The sequence below is a fragment of the Terrapene carolina genome, unplaced genomic scaffold (genome assembly GCF_002925995.2).
Source record: "Terrapene carolina triunguis isolate 2854851 unplaced genomic scaffold, T_m_triunguis-2.0 Scaffold234, whole genome shotgun sequence".
In the NCBI taxonomy this organism is placed as follows: Eukaryota; Metazoa; Chordata; order Testudines; family Emydidae; genus Terrapene; species Terrapene triunguis.
Window position 1 is genome coordinate 8148944 of NW_020664585.1, and position 20456 is coordinate 8169399.

At 44.6% G+C, this 20456-nt stretch overlaps 1 protein-coding gene across 1 annotated transcript in view; it reads left to right on the forward strand.

Annotated features, from left to right (window-relative positions):
• DNAH10 (dynein axonemal heavy chain 10) overlaps window positions 1-20456 on the forward strand; it is a 106979-nt gene that overhangs the window by 50904 nt on the left and 35619 nt on the right. The window contains 12 exon segments of the mRNA XM_029912620.1: window positions 1140-1275; window positions 1414-1536; window positions 7859-7993; window positions 8368-8584; window positions 10120-10239; window positions 11774-11919; window positions 12475-12627; window positions 13917-14177; window positions 15413-15585; window positions 17014-17107; window positions 18319-18486; window positions 19848-20040. Coding sequence (XP_029768480.1) covers window positions 1140-1275; window positions 1414-1536; window positions 7859-7993; window positions 8368-8584; window positions 10120-10239; window positions 11774-11919; window positions 12475-12627; window positions 13917-14177; window positions 15413-15585; window positions 17014-17107; window positions 18319-18486; window positions 19848-20040 — 1919 coding nt within the window.

A 20456-nucleotide genomic window follows, 5' to 3' on the forward strand; every position in this document is an offset into this window, starting at 1 on the left:
CACCTCCCTCCCTTGAGCCTCCTGCATGCCACGAAACAGCTGATGGGGAGGGTGGGGGAGGCGCTGATCTATGGGGCTGCCGGTGGGTGGGAGGTGCTGGGAGTGGGGTGGGGGAGCTGATGGGGGGTTGCTGACATATTACTGTGGCTCTTTGGCAATGTACATTGGTAAATTCTGGCTCCTTCTCAGGCTCAGATTGGCCACCCCTGTACTAAAGTGATTTTAAGCTACATAAGATACTATCTTTTCTTTTTCCATTGAATTACTTTAAACTGGACAATAGTCATGGCCTTTCATCAGAAGCAAATTTAACATATTAGTTCTGCAACTGCAGCCCTGTGCATTGCACATTTGAGGGCCTTGTGCACTGTACATGTGAAGAAGGGAGCTAACAGTATTGCTTAGCTCTTGTATAGAGTTTTCTGGTTGAAAGTACTTGAAAACAGCATCTAATACACACTCCCTTGAATGAGATATGTAATAATATTTCAGTTTTATAGATGGGGAAACTAAAGCTGAGCAGTTCAATGCCTCTCATGAGGCCATAAAGGTGGGGGAGGAATTGTGGAGGTGTTTGAGGCGGGTTGGGGAGATCTGCCCATGAGCTCTCTACGTCTGCCCTATTGTATACCATAACTTCCAAGTAGAGATTCAGTCCTCTCCCGTCACATGTGGTGCCACACATTCGGTGTTCTTTTCCCCACCACTAGGCAGCTTTTTCCAAGGTGGATATACTGTAAAGTCAGTGGACTTTGGGTCAGGCCCAAGGAGAACATCTTTCTCTGGTATGTGGGCAGAAGAATGCCTGAGCCTCAGCAGGCAAGCAACCTCAAAAACAAATTTTGTATGAATTGAGCCTGTAGAGGTGTAGCAGTCTGTTAATGTGAGCTCAGTACTCCTAGTAAGGTGAATGGGAACTAGGCAGGTTGAAGGAAAGGGCAAGAGAGCCTTTAAATCTCTTCCATTTGGGTTAATTCATATCCTTATCCTAAAATTGAGCTAACATCTTTGATGATGATGATAGTACTTAAAAAAGGAAATAAATGGATAGACTGTGCCTTGTTAATTTCAAAACATGAGGGGACTATTGAAGATGAATCACTGTTTATCTAACGTCTCTTTGTCTGACATGTCTACAGGTACATTTTATTTGATGGAGATGTGGATGCTCTCTGGGTGGAAAATATGAATTCTGTAATGGATGATAACAAGTTGTTAACCTTGGCCAATGGGGAGCGCATCAGGCTGCAGGCTCACTGTGCTCTGTTATTTGAGGTGAGTAATGACCACATCATTTAACAACAAATAAAGGGTTAACTCCATCTGGCGCTGCAGATTCTGAAAAGCAGGAGCTTCAACTGCTCTTCATGGTTTCAAGTTATTTATGGCCATCATTGCAACTTTGTTTTCTAGGTTGGAGACTTACAGTATGCATCTCCTGCTACCGTATCCCGTTGTGGGATGGTCTTTGTAGATCCTAAAAACTTGAAATATAAGCCGTACTGGCAGAAATGGCTTAACCAGAGAGGAAACAAGGTAGAAAATTGCTGGTGTTGATAAGATAATGATTTCAGAAACTGTTATCTGAATATAGAATATAAATTGTGGCAACTTCATTGGCTGAATTTCTTTAGAATTCATTTGTCATACAGATCACTGTTACCAAGTTTGATTAGAGCTGTAAGAAAATGAGCATGTTAACCTTTAATTCTTTGGTGTGGAAACAAATAATATAAAAACAGATCAGCGAGAGGTTCTTGATTTCCAGAATAAAAGTCAAAAATTATCATAAGAATGAACTGATTCATATTATAAAATAGTGAATCCATGACCCCTGCTTATGTAATATGGTGCATGTTGCTTTGAAGAGGGCTTTATGTTATACCAAGGCCTGGACTGCACTAGGAATTTACTTTGGTATAAGTACGCCTCTCAGGCAGTCCCCATAGTAGATTTGCCCACTCCAAATTGATTCCCAACTGACCAGTAGCAGTCAGGCATTGCAAGCTTCCACAGGGCTATCGCCACTCGCTTCTCAACAGTCAGGGCAGGTCTCATCTTGGTATTCCTGCACTTCAGGGCAGGGGAAAGCAACTCATACAGTTCCATGAAAGTGGGCTTACGCATGCGAAAGTTGCGCAGCCACTGGGAATCATCCCATACCTGCAACACTATGCGGTCCCACCAGTCTGTGCTTGTTTGCCTGGCCCAGAATCGGCGTTTCACTGTATCAACCTGCCCCACTGCTGCCATGCTGTCCCAATTGCAACAGCCCGTGCTTTCAGGAACGTCTGTGTCCATGTCCTCCTCACAATCGTCCTCGTGCTGTCGTTTCATAGCCGGGTTCTGCACATCCTGCAGGATAATGCGCGAGGTATTTACAATGCTCACAACAGCAGCGGTGAGCTGAGTGGGCTCCATCCTTGCTGTGCTATGGCGTCTGCACAGGTAATCCAGGAAAAAAGGCGCGAAACGATTGTTTGCCATTGCGTTCAAGGAGGGAGGGAAAGAAAGAGGGGAGACTGACGACATGTACCCAAAACCACCTGCAACAATGTTTTTGCCCCATCAGGCATTGGGAGCTTAACCCAGAATTCCAATGGGCAGCGGGGACTGTGGGATAGCTACCCACAGTGCACCACGCCGTGAGTCAATGCTAGCCACGGTATTGAGGACGCATTCCGCCGACCTACTGCGCTTAGTGGGGACATACATGATCAACTGTATAAAATCGCTTTCTAAAGATGGACTTCTATAAATTCGACCTAATTTCCTAGTGTAGACATACCGTTAGATACCTTTTCATTCACACCCACAGCATCCACACAGGACAGTTAGACCGCAGGATGCTAGTGTGTGCTGCATTTCATACCCTCATAGTCCAAATTGTCGGGCTGCTTAGACAAATCCTAAGGCCTGGTCTACACTAGGCTTTTATGTCGAATTTAGCGCCGTTATATCGAATTAACCCTGCACCCGTCCACACCAGGAAGCCATTTAGTTCGACATAGAGCTCTCTTTAAATCGATTTCTGTAATCCTCCCCAACGAGAGGAGTAGCGCTAAATTCGACATGGCCATGTCGAATTAGGCTAGGTGTGGATGGAATTCGACGCTAGTAGCTCCGGGAGCTATCCCACAGTGCACCACTCTGTTGACGCTCTGGACAGCAGTCCGAGCTCGGATGCTCTGACCAGCCACACCCCGGGAAAATTTGAATTCCTTTTCCTGTCTGGGCAGTTTGAATCGCAGTTTCTGTTTTGACACCGTGGCGAGCTCAGCAGCAGTGGCAACGATGCAGAGCTCTCCAGCAGAGATGGCCGTGCAATCTAATAGAAAGAGGGCCCCAGCATGGACGGATCGGGAAGTCTTGGATCTCATCGCTGTGTGGGGAGATGAGTCCGTGCTTTCCGAGCTGCGCTCCAAAAGACGGAATGCAAAGACCTATGAGAAGATCTCTAAAGCCATGGCAGAGAGAGGATACAGCCGGGATGCAACGCAATGCCGCGTGAAAATCAAGGAGCTGAGACAAGGCTACCAGAAGACCAAAGAGGCAAACGGACGCTCCGGATCCCAGCCCCACACATCCCGTTTCTACGAGGCACTGCATTCCATCCTAGGTGCGGCCGCCACCACTACCCCACCCCTGACCGTGGACTCTGAGGATGGGATATTGTCCGCGGCCGGTTCCTCAGCGGACGGGGAAGAGGAGGAAGGAGATGAGGAGGATGAAGCAGTAGACAGCGCTTACAACGCTGATTTGCCCGACAGCCAGGAGCTCTTCATCACCCTCACAGAGATCCCCTACCAACCCTCCCCAGCCGTTATCCCAGACACAGATTCAGGGGAAGGATCAAGCAGTAAGTGTTTTAAATATCTAAACATTTATTTATAACATAACTGGCATATTTAAAATATTAACAATAGCTAAAGTGCTTTAAAACATGTAAACATTTATTTACAACAGAACAGGAAGATTTAAAATATTAACAGTGGGTAAAGTGCTTCAAAACATGTAAACAGGAAAGTCCAACAAAACGGGAATCTGTGCAAAGTGTATCATGATTAGTCTGTCTTTGGGCGCTTCAATATATAGTCCGAACTATTTTCAAAAAATTTCACAATGTCCGCTTCATGATTATAGTGCCCAAAACGCTGCACTCTTTTGTCCCTCCAAGGGCACCTAAGCCAAAAACTGGTCAATGTATCCGGGGATTGAGGCGACATCCTCCGGGGAGAACTCCTCATAGGCCTCCTGCAGGTGTTTTTCAAGCCTCATGAGCAGGTTCCTGGGCAGGGAGAGCTTATTAGGCCCCCCGTGGTAGGACACGTTTCCCTGCCACAACGCCAGCAGGTACTCGGGGATCATGGCCTTGCAGAGCATTGCAGCAAATGGCCCCGGTTTCTGCAGGCTGTCACGAAGCATCCGCTCCTTCTGGCTCTCCGAGACCTTCAGGAGGGTGATGTCTGGCATGACTCCCTGCTGTGAATTAGGTAGGGGAAAGTTAGTATTGGGACTGCTTGCCCGTCCCTTTACAGAACTGCAACCGCCGGTTTACAGCCACGCGGTTTACAGCCGCGAGGGGCTGGGACAGGGGCAGAGTTCATGCTTGCAGGATTGCTGCCAGCAGAGACTCGCATTGCTTTCTATGTGAAAGGAGGCCAGTGCCACTCTTAAAGTTTTAAGCAGCCACAAGTCTACGGCTTACCATGTTTGCCATCTAGACAAAGTCCGGTGTCCTGCCCTGCTCCTCAGCTCGCCACAGCAAGACCGCAGGCACTGTAGGCGAGGGCCGAAAATTCGACCTTGTCCTCAGTGCGCGTGTGATAGGTGCTCTGCATGGTCTTGTTCACAGAGAAAGACTATGTTCTCTGTTCACAGATACATTGATCTGTCTCAGGAATTCACTCCCTTTTTCCAATTCCCACAGCCACATCTGCCCAGAGGCTAGCGCACATTAGGAGGAGGAAGAAGAGGACACGGGAAGACATGTTTGCTGAACTAATGGGATGCTCCCGAGCACAGGCAGCCCAGCAGACACAGTGGAGGGAGAACTTGTCCCAAATGCACCGGGCAAACATTGAACGGGAGGAGAGGTGGCGACAGGAGGACAGGCAGGCTACTCAAACGCTGCTTGGACTAATGAGGGAGCAAACGGACACGCTCCGCCGCCTTGTGGATGTTCTGCAGGACCGGAGGCAGGAGGAGAGAGCCCCGCTGCAGTCTCTCTCTAACTGCCCTGCCCCGCCACCAAGTCCCATACCCCCCTCACCCAAAGTCCAAACACGGAGGGGCGGAAGGGGCCGTGAAAAATTTCACTCCACCCCTGCGGACTGCTCTACCACTAGAAGGCTCTCATTCCCCAAAATTTGAAAAGTCCTTTCCTACCCGCCTCACACAAGACCCCGTCCAAGTTTCACCCCCCCGTTCCATGTGCGGTTGTTAATAAAGAATACGTTTCTGTTCATTACTGTTTCCATCCTCTTCTTTTGGAGGAGAGTCTGTCTGAAGGGGGGGGAAGGGGCTTGGTCATTGGACAGGACAGTCACCTTTAGCAGGGGGCAGGTGCAGCAGCAGGGCACATATACAGTGCAGTGACTAGTTATCCTGGTCAGTCTGGGAGGTGGTTTTCATGTTCTGTGTGGTGGGGGGGGGGGTGGTGTTGCTCTGTGACTTGGTGGCGGGGGAGGGCAGTTACAGATCTTATGCAGCGGTCCTTACCCTGGATCACAGAGCCGCGCAGCAGGGGATCTGTAACCCTCCTCCCCCTGCAAGACAGTCACATAGCCGACACATACACGCAGTCCCGGCCAGGAGGGCTGGCAGGCTCCGTTGAAACAACCAGTCCACCACCGCGGAGCCTGTCATTCCTGGAGTTTAGAAGCATCATTTGCATCACAACACTAAACCCGCCCCCCGCCACAGTCTGCGTCCCAGGTTTAAAACATTCCCGCGAAAACAGTAATAAAGACAACGGTGTCCATTAACAAAACAGAACAGATTTTATTTTTTGGGAAGGGGGTGAAGGGGGTATGTAACTGGAGAGGATAGTCGACGGCAACTGGGTAAAGAAACGGGGACAAGTTCAGCTTCTGTGTCCACAAACTTAAAAGTCACTGGGTACCCTGCTCAGCCTTGAAACTGGCTTTCAAAGCCTCCCTTATGCACAGCGCGTCCCGCTGGGCTCTTCTAATCGCCCGGCTGTCTGGCTGGGCGTAATCAGCAGCCAGGCTATTTGCCTCAACCTCCCACCCCGCCATAAAGGTCTCCCCCTTGCTCTCACAGAGATTGTGGAGCACACAGCAAGCTGCAATAACGATGGGGATATTGGTTTCGCTGAGATCACAGCGAGTGAGTAAGCTTCTCCATCTCCCCTTGAGACGGCCAAAAGCACACTCCACCACCATTCTGCACTTGCTCAGCCGGTAGTTGAACAGTTCTTTTTCTGTGTCCAGGGCGCCAGTATAGGGCTTCATGAGCCAGGGCATTAGCGGGTAGGCTGGGTCCCCGAGGATCACTGTAGGCATCTCCACATCCCCAACAGTTATCTTGTGGTCCGGGAAGTAAATACCTTCCTGCAGCCGTCTAAACAGACCAGAGTTCCTGAACACGCGAGCGTCATGAACCTTGCCCGGCCATCCGACGTAGATGTTTGTAAACCGTCCCCGATGGTCCACCAGTGCTTGCAGCACCATTGAAAAGTAGCCCTTTCTATTGATGTACTGGCTGGCCTGGTGGCCCGGTCCCAGGATAAGGATGTGAGTCCCATCTATAGCCCCACCGCAGTTTGGGAATCCCATCGCAGCGAAGCCATCTATGATGGCCTGCGCGTTTCCCAGAGTCACTACCTTTGACAGCAGTACCTTGACGATTGCCTTGGCTACTTGCAGGACAACAACCCCCACGGTAGATTTGCCCACGCCAAAGTGGTTCGCGACTGACCGGTAGCTGTCCAGCGTTGCAAGCTTCCAGAGGGCTATGGCCACTCGCTTCTGGACAGTCAGGGCTGCTCGCATGCGGGTGTCCTTGCGCTTCAGGGCAGGGGACAGCAACTCACAAAGTTCGAGGAAAGTCCCCTTCCGCATGCGAAAGTTTCGCAGCCACTGGGATTCATCCCAGACCTGAAGCACTATGCGGTCCCACCAGTCCGTGCTTGTTTCCCGGGCCCAGAATCGCCGTTCCACAATATCCACATGACCCATTGCCACCGTGATGTCCTGGGCGCTGGGGCTCGTGGTTTCTGACAGCTCTGTGCTACTCTCCGACTTCAGGCCCTCACGGCGGTGCCGTAGCCTCCTCGCCTGATTTCTCTGCATCTGCCTCTGGGAAAGGTGTATGATAAGGTGCGAGGCGTTGAGAACGGCCACAACTGCAGCGATGGTCGCAGCGGGATCCATGATCGCAGTGCTGTGGCGTCCGCGCTGTCACTGATCAAAAAGTGCGCGAACTGATTTCCCGCCGGCGCTTTCAGGGAGGGAGGCAGGGCGGTAGTGACTGACGGATGACGACAGTTACCCAAAAGCACCCTCGCCACATTTTTTTACCCAGAAGGCATTGGGGGCTCGACCCAGAATTCCAATGGGCGGCGGGGACTGCGGGAACTGTGGGATAGCTGCCCACAGTGCACTGCTTCCAATGTCGACGCTTTCCCTGGTAGTGTGGACTGACAAAGTCGAATTACTGTCCTTAGTGTAGACACACACGTTCGACTTTCTAATATCGATTGCACATATTCGATTTAACTAAAATCGAACTACTCTCGTAGTGTAGACATACCCTAAGACTAGTTACAGTTGGTTAGGTAGCAAACTGGCTTTTAATGTTTCTATGTGGCTGTGTCCTATCTCTTTTTTCTCAGCAAGAACAAGTTGCGTTAAATCGTCTCTTTGAAAAATATGTACCATACCTTATCGATATGATTGTAGAAGGAATTGTGGATGGCAAGCAAGGAGAGAAGCTGAAAACCATTGTTCCCCAAACAGATTTAAATATGGTAAGATATAAAGAGTATTGTTTAAGAACGCTTCTACAGAAGGGGAAACTGAGGCACAGAGGGGGTACATAACTTTCCTAAGTTTACACAGCAAGCCAATGACAGTGGTGAAACCAAAGTGTTCCTCAGTATGACAACTAGACAAAATATGCCTCTATTCCCACTATAATAAAGACAGTCAGTTGCTAACACTATTCTTTTACTTTAATGAATACCTATATTAGCAGACACACACCTATATGCACACAAATCATCACAACATATTTGAATATATTGCCTTGCCCCAAAGGCATGAAAAGAAAAGAAGGCATATTAAAAGTCATCATAATGCTGAACTTCATCTGAAGCCATTGTTTCTCAATTTTCTACCACAGGTGATGCAGTTGACTATGATGCTGGAAGCCGTAGTAGTGCTGGAACCCGATGATCCTGATGTTCTGGAGTGCTACTTCCTGGAAGCTTTATATTCCTCTTTAGGTGCTACGCTGCTTGATACAGGAAGAATTAAATTTGATGAAAGTATTAAACGTATTTCCTCAATGTCAATGGTTCAAGATGATAATGTCATGGCTAAACCAGGGGAACTGCCAGGTAGGATTTTGTCATTTATAATTCAGTCTGAGACACTTCCCTTGTTTTAAAAGAAAACAATGTAACAGAGTGGGATATGCCTGTATCAAAGAGTTCGTATTGTATGTTGTCAAGGCCGGCTCCAGGCACCAGCGAAGGAAGCAGGTGCCTGGGGCGGCCAATAGAAAGGGGTGGCACTACATCCGTCGTTGGGGCGGCATGTCCGGGTCTGCGGTGGCAGTTCGGCGTCAGGTCCTTCACTCACTCTCTTCGTCTTCAGCGGCACTTCGGCGGCAGCTCAATCGGGTTTTTCTCAGGGCCGCCCAGAGAATTCAGGGGGCCTGGGGCAAAGCAATTTTGGGGGCCCCTTCCATTAAAAAAAAGTTGCAATACCACAGAATACTGTATTCTCCTGGGGGCCCCTGTGGGGTCTGGGGCAAATTGCCCCACTTGCCCCCCTCTCTGGGCGGCTCTGGTTTTTCTTTTCTTTTCTTTCTTTTCCTTCTTCACCGCTTGGGGTAGCAAAAAAGCTGGAGCCGGCCCTGTATGTTGTATGCAGGATATTAGAGAGACAAGGTGGGTGAGGTAATATCTTTTATTGGACCAACTTCTGTTGGTGGGAGAGACAAGCTTTTGAGCTACACAGAGCTCTTCTTCAGGTCTGGGAAATGTACTCAGAGTGTCACAGCTAAATACAAGGTGTGTTGAACATCATGTCTAAACTTGCCTGAGGGCAGCGTGTTGTTCTGCACTCCAGACATCTGCCTTGCGCTGGAAAGGTGTTTTTGACACCTCTTTGAAGGACTGTCATTGAGAGCCATCTGCTACTATTGAATTTGAATGACTCTCAAGTACTGACCCACTCTCTGAGAAGAGTTCCACCCAGGGGAGGATTGCCCAGGCAGGAGGCACTGTGGAAGACAGCCACAAGGCTGCTCCTGAGGGTCCCCCTTGCAAGTCCTGGGATAGTGGTGTTCTGGGGGCTGGGGTAGGAACGGCATGTCGGGGAGGCCTCAGCACTCAGCGCTGCAGAGACTCTAGGCAGCGATCACTATGGCCGTGGGAAGTCTGGGGAGACTGCAATAATGTAGACATGCAGCATTGTTATAGCCATGTTGGTCCCAGGATATTAGAGCGACAAGGTGGGTGAGGCAATACCTTTTATTGGATCAAATTCTATTGGTGAGAGACACAAGTTTTCAAGCCTACAGAGAGGTGGCCTGAAGCAGAGCTGTGTATGAGCTTGAAAGCTTGTCTCTCTCACCAACAGAAGTTGGTCCAATAAAATATATTACCTCACCCACCTTGTCTCTCAAATGACTTAGAGAGGCCATCAAGGCCTCTCTAGCCCCTGGAGTAACCCAAGATCGGGAGGGCACCAAAGTGACTTAAAGATATGATAGGACACTCCCTCAGGCTGCGAGTTCTGTGCTGCACCTCTTATTACAAAATCTCACCGTGCACATTTATCTTAGTCAAATGATGTTTCTCCTGAAATATTTCTATGTCCCAGATGATCTTCAGTTGTTAAATGAGAACCACATTGTATATTGCAGGTCAGCTTCCAACTTTGTATGACTTTCATTTTGATGGGTGTCAAAAAAAGTGGGTACCTTGGAGCAAACTAGTTCCTGAATACTTCCATAAACTTGATGTGAAATTTATTGACATTCTAGGTAAGTGTTGCTATCCTTTAATCTAAAATGTGCTATCTATAGCCATCTAGCAGTAAATAACCTGTGCAGTGCAAGATTCCATTTTGGGATGTTTCATTCAGGAAGTGAAGATGAATAACAAGGCAAAAAAAATTATTTTGCTCTTTACTGCTCCTTTGTGATATACAACAATAGCCTTAAAGTTTACTGGAAGCGGTTTTTCTTTTTTTGCCTGTTTTTCCCATTAGAAGTAATAGGCTTTGATATCCTTCTTCATGCTGGAGGACTCCAGCAAGGTCTTAGGAGGGTTTGAATGGTGACATCATAATTAGACAGCTGGGCTAGTCTACACATCTACACGTCACTCAGGATTGTGAATAATTCACACCCTGCTGAGTGACATAGTTAAGCCGATCTAAGTCCCCGAGTAGACAGCACTAGGTTGATTCTTCAGTCCAACTAGCTACTGCCTCTTGGGTAGATGGTTTAACTACAGCGACGGGAGAACCCCTCCCGTTGCGGTAGTAAGTTTTTTACATTGAAGTGCTGCATTGGTGCAGCTGCAGCTGTGGCACTGTAGAGTTTTAAATGTAGGCATAGCCTGAGATTCAACACCTCTTCCCTCTCAGTGGCAGCTTCAGCCTTGTGGGATGTCACCCTTCAGGTTCTTCAAGGATCTTGTCAAAACCCTTCAGTAAAATGAGGAATGTGGAAAACTGATATTCATGATACATCGTAATGTAAAGGACAAGGAAAAAAAGAACACTGTCAGGCCATCTTTATATATAATAAAGAAGCAGTAGGGGATGGATAAAAAATGAGTTAGTTCACAGTTCATCTTTTAAGGATTGTTAGGAACCATGTTTTGCATTACTACTAAGGTAAAAAGTAGGGAGTTGCTGAACCAGTGGGAAAAAAAACAACCACAGTCTCCCAGGGGTAGACAAGCCAGGAAAATCACAGATCCTGGCTCAATTGCCTAGTCAGAGTAAAAAGTAACCTATCATGAAATCCCGTAATACAATATCTGTTGTTATGCCAGCATAATAAAGTAGTGACAAGTGAGTTGTACAGTTATGACAAAGTAATGCATATAATTTTATAGTAATAATTCAGCAAGTACATGTTAACTTCACTGAAAACACAAATAAATTATCTGGCCACTAAAGTTATCCCTAATAACTTCAATCTAGTCACACAGTGCAAAATTCACTTCTGCAGAGCTCTAGCAAAAGGCCTTCATAAATCCCAGGTAAATCCTCAAAATAGGGGTTCAGTGGGGCTTAAATGGTGCACGAGCTTTTTGCTGGATCTGTGCATGGGGTGAATGTAATCCATTTCAACACATATGAATAAAGTTTCCACAATAAATGTTGAAAAGAGAGGGTTGTGCAATTAAGGTTGTTCTTAAATACGGTTACTTATCTGCTGTTTCAGATTACACTTTTTATGCTGCAGTATATTAACACAGTATGGGTTTGCGCCATCATTACATATGCAAAACCTCCAGCTCTGCTGCATTTTAAATTGATCTTTTACTCTTTTTTTTTAATAGTTCCTACTGTGGATACAACACGCACTACATGGTTGTTAGAACAGATGGTAAAAATCAAACACCCTGTTGTTCTTGTTGGTGAATCTGGCACTTCTAAGACTGCAACTACACAAACATTTCTAAAAAACCTAAACCAAGACACTAATGTATGTACTCGTGGATTCTGTTCTGTTTATAAAACTTGTGTCTTCCTCTTTCTCATGTTGTATGTTGTTAAATAGTTGCATTTCACCCCAGAGGTGGCTGCATTTCAGTGGCGGGTGAAATAATACCTCCAGTTTAAAACCCGGATTCAACAACTGGATTTGCACTGGTAGGGCCCTGAGTCTGTGCACAGCTCCCTTGACTTCAATGAGGCTCCACTTGGATGCAGGGTTCTGACTGCAAGGTCCTAAGTATCTAAAATATTTTGGGATCCTTCAGGATCAAAGGCATTGAATTAATGTAGTTATTCTTAAATAGGGCTTCAGTTTTTTATAAGGTAAAAATGCGTTTATCAAATGATCATCTTGGGGTCTTACTGAACCCCCAGAATGATACCGGCTATATTCTAAGTGAATAGCCAGACCAGAATGGTGTTTAATGTACAGCTGGTGTGCTATTTTTTTCATATTGTCAAATGTGAAGAACATTGTCTAAAAAATGCCATTTAAAATATTTAAAAAAAAAACATTTTGATCAAGTTTTTTCTTCCTGTATAGGTGCTGCTAATAATTAACTTCTCTTCTCGTACAACATCAATGGATATTCAGAGAAACTTGGAAGCAAATGTAGAGAAACGTACTAAGGATACTTATGGGCCCCCTATGGGAAAGCGCCTCCTGGTTTTCATGGATGATATGAACATGCCAAGGGTAAGCTGCCATCCTGTTTGCAATATAACATAAGAAGATGATAGGCTGCATTCTTGTGGTCCATTAATGCACAAGTCCAACCGGGTTCATTATACACGCTTGGACTTCAGCTTTGTACCTTCCAATTTCTAAGGTTTGGACCTCTGAGCACCGTGGCATATTTCAGTGCTATTACAATATCACTCTTAAACTTTAAACATGTATCTTTTTTTGATGGATAGGCTGCTATCCCGGGGTCGCTCTATCTCAGGGGTCGGCAATCTACTGCATGCGTGCCAAAGGTGGCACGCGAGCCGATTTTGCCTGGCACGTGGCTGCCAGACGGGGTCCCGGCCGCTGGCCCCGCTCAGCCCGCTGCCGGCTGAGTGAACGGAACCCCAGGCCGGCAGGAGGGGGGTGGGGAGCGCAAGGTGGAAGTTTCGCCGAGGGCGCAAAATATCCTTGCACCGGCCCTCCTGCATGCACCCCAGGTTAAGAACCACTGCACTAAACTGATAAGATCTGCATTTTAATTTAATTTTAAATGGAGCTTCTTAAACATTTTTAAAAACTTGTTTACTTTACATACAACAATAGTTTATAGACTTATAGAGAGAGACCTTCTAAAAACGTTAAAATGTATTACCGGCATGCGAAACCTAGAGTGAATAAATGAAGACTCGGCACACCACTTCTGAAAGGTTGCCGACCCCTGCTCTATCTATATTCAAACTAGGCAGCTGCCTAGGGCCCCCCCAGGATAGAGGGGTGGCTGGGTCAAATTTGAGTGGCATTGTGACTCAGTGTGCAAGGTTGCAATGCCACTCACCCAAATTTGGCCCAGCAACCCCTTCATCATGACAGAGGGATGGCTGGGCCAAATCTGCTGCCCTAGGCCTATAAGAAGGGGACCATCAAACTGAAGTTTTGTCCATGGTGGCAGATTTGTCCATGGTGGCCTCTTTTGTCATTAGGATCTTCCTTTCTTCTTGCCCTTAAAATTCCTGTGACACACTGACCCTCCCTCTGGTTGACATTGGCGGGATGTGACTTCCTTAGAACCCATCCATATCTCTCCAAAAGTTTGGCAGGGGTGTATGTGTATGTCACTCATCAGCAACATGAGGTGCTTTCCCCACCGGAAACAATCAGAATGAGCGAGGATAATCAGTGCCCAAAGCCCTACAAAATGTCCTTTAGACATGATAATGTTCTATTGAATATGGAGCCAATGATTTTCTGCTCAAAGTAGTTACAGGCAACTCAGACATGCTGTGATTGAAATATGTTGGCTCTTTCATTTTACAAAGGTTGATGAATATGGTACACAGCAACCAATTGCCTTGTTGAAGTTGCTCTTGGAAAAAGGTTCCTTATATGACCGTGGTAAGGAGATGAATTGTAAGAGTCTTCGAGACCTTGGTTTTATTGCTGCCATGGGCAAAGCTGGAGGAGGTCGTAATGAAGTTGACCCTCGATTCATTTCACTCTTCAGTGTTTTCAATGTACCTTTTCCTTCTGAGGCATCTTTGCATTTGATTTATGCCTCCATCCTGAAAGGTCACACTGAGGTAATTTGAATTTATTTAAAAGGCTTCGTAGGATTGTTATTTAATTAGTTTTATTTTCCATGAAATTACAGAACTTGAAAGTGTTTCTTTTAATGATTTCCCATCTTCCCGTTTGTGGCCAATCTTTCCCTTACAGCTTGGTGACTCTTATTAATGGGCACTCAGATACTTTCCTGGGTCTTCATTCAAGTTGGGAGAGCCTCATGCATTTATCCAAGGGAAGAATTTGGCTCCAAATAGGGAATAACTTGCCTGGGAAGGCAAAGTGTTGTGAAGTCATAGCAAATCATAATGCCACACTTCAGATTGGCAATATTGCTATCACTCTACTAAGAGATTTTGTTAGCCACCATGGTCCTCGTCCACAGACGCACTGAAATCATGGGAGTCTTTCCGTTGACTTCAATGTAGACTTTTGGATCAGGCTCCATGTTGCTGCTGACAAACAGTTTTGCATATCATTGTCACTTCTCCACATTAATTATTCTGATTCATTTTAGAACCTTATACGCTTTTCTCTTCTCCTTTCCGTTCTCTTTCCTTTCTCCTTGTAGTGGGCTTTTTAAATGTGTTTATTGGTCTTCAAATAGTTATTAAAATCGGAAAAGAAAACCCACCCTGAAATTCTCTATAAAGTAAGTGTTTTTTTGTAGCTGCTCAAAGAACGTTGCTAGTAAAAAATTAGTAAAGAGTGATCATCTTGTGCTGAATTGATACATATTGGGCAATAGACTTTTAAGCCAGAAGATAATTTGTAAATTGATGGTTTTCATAGCTGTCTATAGCCAGTTACTGTAAATGCACAAAGATCTACAAAATATTGACTTGAAAAGAAACACAGAAAATTAAATATAATGCATTAAACTGCATCACTGAGCACATGAAATTGCAATTTTATATATGAGAATATTATTTATTATCCGTATTGCGATAGTGCCTAGGAGCACCAGTCATCGGACCAGAACCCCATTGTGCTAGGTGCTGTACAAACACAGAACAAAAAGATGGTCTCTGCACGAAAGAGTTTACAATCTAAATAATAAAATAGCTAGACTAAATGTCAGATGCACATGTTACATGATACACTGAATTTCTGAAGAACATTTTATCTTGCACTGACTTATTTTTAATCTATCAAGTAGGGGTAGAAAAGTAGGAAAGTGGAGTATGTTTGATGAAACACATTTCTCCCCGATCAGTCTCGTGAAGAAGTCTTGCCTTTCTCATGTTTGCAGATTTTTAATGACTCTATAACAGCGATCGCTGACAAGATGACGTTCTGTACTTTGGAACTTTATAAAGCGATTGTCCGGGATCTACCCCCAACTCCTTCCAAATTCCATTATATTTTTAATCTGCGTGATCTCTCCAGGGTCTACAATGGACTTGTTCTTACAACCCCAGAGCGGTAAGTGGAGAAAAAATGTTTATAAATATTGACTTCACTGGAACTACACTCATTTATGATCTGGCCCAGTGGGAGGCAGTTTTGCTATCTGGAAAAAACCCACATGTAGCAGTCACATAAATAGGATATAATAAGGGGTAGCTTTTCTCCTGCAGCTGAGCTGTGCTTTGCTCAGGAGAGCTGGGCATCAGGGAGTCAGATACAGCTTCCTGATAGTAAGGGGGTGTCTGGACCATTCTCAGCTGTTGTGTGAGTTAGAGAGGTCTAGGAGCTTCTCTGATTTATTTCCAGCAGCATATAGTCCCTAAGAAACTGCATGCCATCTGAGGATCACTGTGCTCTGATACACCACTTTCTTTTCCTGACACACCCTCCATGCCAGGGTAAGGGGGGCACTTGGTCAGGAGTCTGTTCTGCCAGCTTTACCCCAGCTGAGAGTTCTTCGCTCTAGCATAATTCTCAGCTGTTCAGTTATGACCCGTTTAAGACTGACATTTAAGTCAACCCATGTCAATATGCTTTTGCCTATCTGTAATGGCATAGGTTATGGATGCTGTGTCAATACTTACTTTTAGCTACCCGGCTTCTTTGATCTTAATTTTGATTGCAATGCCTTTTTCTTATTTCAAGTTGCATCCTATTACTTTGAGTAAATTAATGGTTTATCTTGTTATCCACCTGACCTCCAGGTTGCATAGTGCACGGCAGTGCTAATGAAGTCAGTAACAAATGTCTGTAAAGCATCTTTGAATATCATTGACTCTTTTTTCTTCTGTCCCATTAAGTGTTGTGGCCTTTTCTTTAATAATTAAGGCTCTGATTCAGCAGCCCAACACAGTTCAGCAAAGTACTTAAGCACAAAACTTTAGGCCTGTACTTCAGTCAGTGGGGTTTAAGCACATGCATGTGCTTAAGTGATTTGTTGACTAGGACAAATTGAAGCATATGATTAAATGTTTTGCTGAATTGGGACCTAAATGGGAACTTTTTATAGTCAAATTAACCAGTACTTTTGCCTGAACAGCATTGCTGAGAATGAAGGGTAAAAGTAAAAGTATTTGATTACTGAGGTTTTAATCAAATTAAATTGAGGATAAAATTAATCAGTGATTGGGCTATGTGAAAAGCTATGTAGATCTCTTTTGTTTTTCAGGTACGTAAAAAAAGAACCAATGCATAGATGCAGTTATCTCTGTTTTGCCTTTCATTATAGATACATCACTTAGGGGAGTAAAGAAGTTTAGAAAATCCTGAATTGTGATATTGTTCCTGATGACAAACACTGTAAAATATGATCTCTGTAGATAAAGTTACTCTTTCCAGTGAAAAAGGAAACAAGTCCTGATTTGAATACAGTCTATTAACCACATGACCGTATTTGTTGTGTCCACTGATTTGGTGCAGTCTGATACTTTAACTTCGATATAGGTTCCAAACAGTCACACAGATGGTGCGAGTCTGGAGAAATGAGTGCCTGAGAGTTTTCCATGACAGATTGATCAATGAAGTAGACAAGACACTGGTGAGTAACTTCTTCCATTTACTAGTAATCATTTATATTAATATGGGAATTAGTTTAAAATAGTAATGTTAACAACTGTTCCACTACAGTCTTGAAATCAAACTGCAGGCCTGATTCACCACTGCATCACTCCAGTTCAATCTATGTAATTGATTTAAACATAGCCCACTGATGTGAAAACCATGAAAAAGGTTAGCAACTGGCTGCAAAAGAATAAGTGAACAAACCCACAGACGGCCAAAAGGTCATTTAATCTGTGATTTTACTGTGACGTTACAGACTTCTGGGCATTACAGGCATTAGATATATAAAACATAGCACTGGAAAGCTGAATGAGGTGCTGCATGTGTGTTAGGCTTCTGCTGACTCCATGAACTACTCATGCATCTACAAGAGGTCATCCTAGATGACTTTCTGGCCTTAAACTCTGTGACTCTATGCTTCATTGGCATGGTAACCATCATCTCAATATAGCTCTGCAGTATTGAGTCCTGAAGCTTACCAGTCCCAATCGTGAGTTTTACCTGATTAAGGGTTAGCATCAGCCGCTGAGATAAACTGGTGAAAATCAGTATTAAAAACTATGAAGTTAGGCAGGCAGCTATACACTGACCCAATGGAAATTTTGTCTCTGCAAGGGCTGCAGGATGGGGAGCTCACAATTTCTTGTGTAATACCATAAAATATTGGAATAAGAAAAAATATTTTGATGTTCTAAATCTCCTTACACTTTGATATGTTTGCATCCAATACTATATAATGTATGTGTGTATAAATGCATTTATATTTATATGCATATGTGTGTGCTGTATACAGTATGTGTCTACATTATGTATTACAAGAGTGAATGAACTCTTGGCGACGCTGGTGGCATGACATCAGAACTAACTATAAGAGTGAAGGATGGTATGTGATTTTACCAGAATAATGATAGTGTTTTTTATAATGGGCATATTCTGCTCTCTGTTAAACCTGTGCAGCTCACTGGTATCAGTAGTGCCTGGGCTGCTTGTATATACTGCATGGTTTTAGAGGATAAACTCACAATGCTAGTAGAGTCCGATCCGGCAAATGTTGTATTTGTGCCAGTAGCTTCATTGAAATCAATCAAATAGCTCATGGGTAAGAGTTTGCAGGATCAGGCCCTTCTAGTGTTCCTGAATTCAGAACTCCTTGCATCATTTTACCTGTTTGCTCTGATATACTTCAAGGTACAAGAGCATATACGAGGCTTGATTCAAGAGCATTACAAAGATGATTTAGAGCAGGCTATGAGAGACCCTATTCTCTTTGGAGACTTCAGAATGGCACTGAATGAAGAGGAACCTCGTGTTTATGAAGACATCCAGGACTATGATGCAGCAAAAGCTCTCTTTCAGGTATAGTGCTTTAACCAGCATCTGTGTATGAGTCTGTCTGTATGAACTAATAGGGTATATCTATAAAAACCCATACTGGCCTGTGCCAACTGATTTGTACTAGCGGGGCTTGGGCTTGCGGGGCTGTTTAATGGCAATGTAGGCATTCGGGCTCAGGTTTGAAGCCTGGGCTCTAGAACCCTGTGAGGTGGGAGGTCCCAGAGCTCGGGCTCCAGCCCAATTCAAACATCTACACCGCAATTAAACAGCCCCTTAGCCCAAGCCCTCTGAGCCCCAGTCAGCTGGCACAGGCCAGCTTGGGTTTGTATTTGCAGTGTCGACATACCCATAGTTGACAACAGTTTGCCCTTCAGGTGGGTGTGGCTATTAACATAGATGGATGGACTAGATGACCTCTCCAGGTTCCTCACAGGCCTACATTTCTATGACTCCATGCCACCTGTGGTACATTCAGACTTCGACAATTGTCCGGACTAAAAGCTACAAAAAAGTAGTATTCACTTCATTTAATCTGTATGCTTTCTGACATTTAACTAAAACCTAAGTTGGAGACATTCTGGGCTCACATGCAGTATGTAATTCAAGTTTTATAAACATGAGTTTGGGTTGGGTTTTTTTAAGGGACGCTGTCAACAGAAAAGTCACATTTCAATCTGAATTTTTCCCCCTTTTGTGACTTATAACAGCTGAGAGTACTCAAACTGAAAAGGATTAGAGAGACAAAAGCATTTCCCCCTATTTTATCAGTTTGTTTACTTTGTGGATGTGAGAGTGCTTTGCATATAGTCATTTTCACTCTTTCCTCATTGAGTTGTAGTTTCCTCTGCTGTTTGTGTGAGTCTTTCACATAGCGAAAGGGGAGAGAAAAACATTTTACAAATAGGAAAATACTGATTGTAAAGCAAGAAAAATTGGTAGGGGGATTCAAGGACAGGTGTAGGTAACTCAGTTTAACTCAATTTTGGATTAGATTTTAAACAGATTTATCCACGAGATTGAAACATTTCCAAAGTAAATAAATAGTGCCCATTTTTCATAATATTCCAGTGCAGGCTTTTGTTTGTTCTTTGTGTGAAGTAAACTTGTTTGGAACCATTAAGGAGTCTATTCACCCCTTGTTATGCACATATAGTTTCCATTGGCAGTAGGTTTGGGTACGAAATAGTAGAAATCAGTGACCATCTATCTATTCCATGAGCTGAAGAAATCCTAAATGCAAAAATCTTTTTGATAATCTACTTTTTCTCAATGTCCTTTTGTGTAATAATGCTTCTAAATAAATTATTACATTACGTTTGTTTATTAACCTTTTCAGCATTTCCCATTTCTGTTGTTAACTGTCTAACAAATTGGCTTTAAAGGAGATTCTTGAAGAGTACAATGAAGTTAATACGAAAATGAATCTGGTGCTTTTTGATGATGCTTTGGAGCATTTAACCCGCGTGCATCGCGTCATACGGATGGATCGTGGCCATGCGCTGCTCGTAGGAGTGGGAGGCTCAGGAAAACAGTCCCTGGCAAGACTGGCTGCATATACAGCTGGATGTGAGGTCTGTGGGATTGCAAATTTTCACTGAAAGGGGTTGAGGACAGAAAAATGGCGGGTGGTCCCTAAATTGAGTAGAGCCTTGAAGGGGAGGTCACAGAAATTAAGCCTGATGCAGACAATGAGGGGAAATGAGTGAAATAAAAATCAGGGTAATAGCTGCTCTCTGGAGAGATTGAAAGGGGTGAGGTGAGCATTCGGAGGCTGGAGATAGGAGCTTACAGTGATTTGGCATGGAAGATTATGAGGTCTTGAACCTGGGTGTTTGTGGTTGGGAGCAGAGAGTACAGGGTGGGTTTTGGAGATCTAAGTGAAAAATCAGTAGCCTTTAACTACTACTGTTGTTATTTATCTGTAGTGCAGTAGTTCTCAGAGGTTAGGGTTACCATATGTGGAGTGTCCCAAAAGAGGACACTCCACGGGG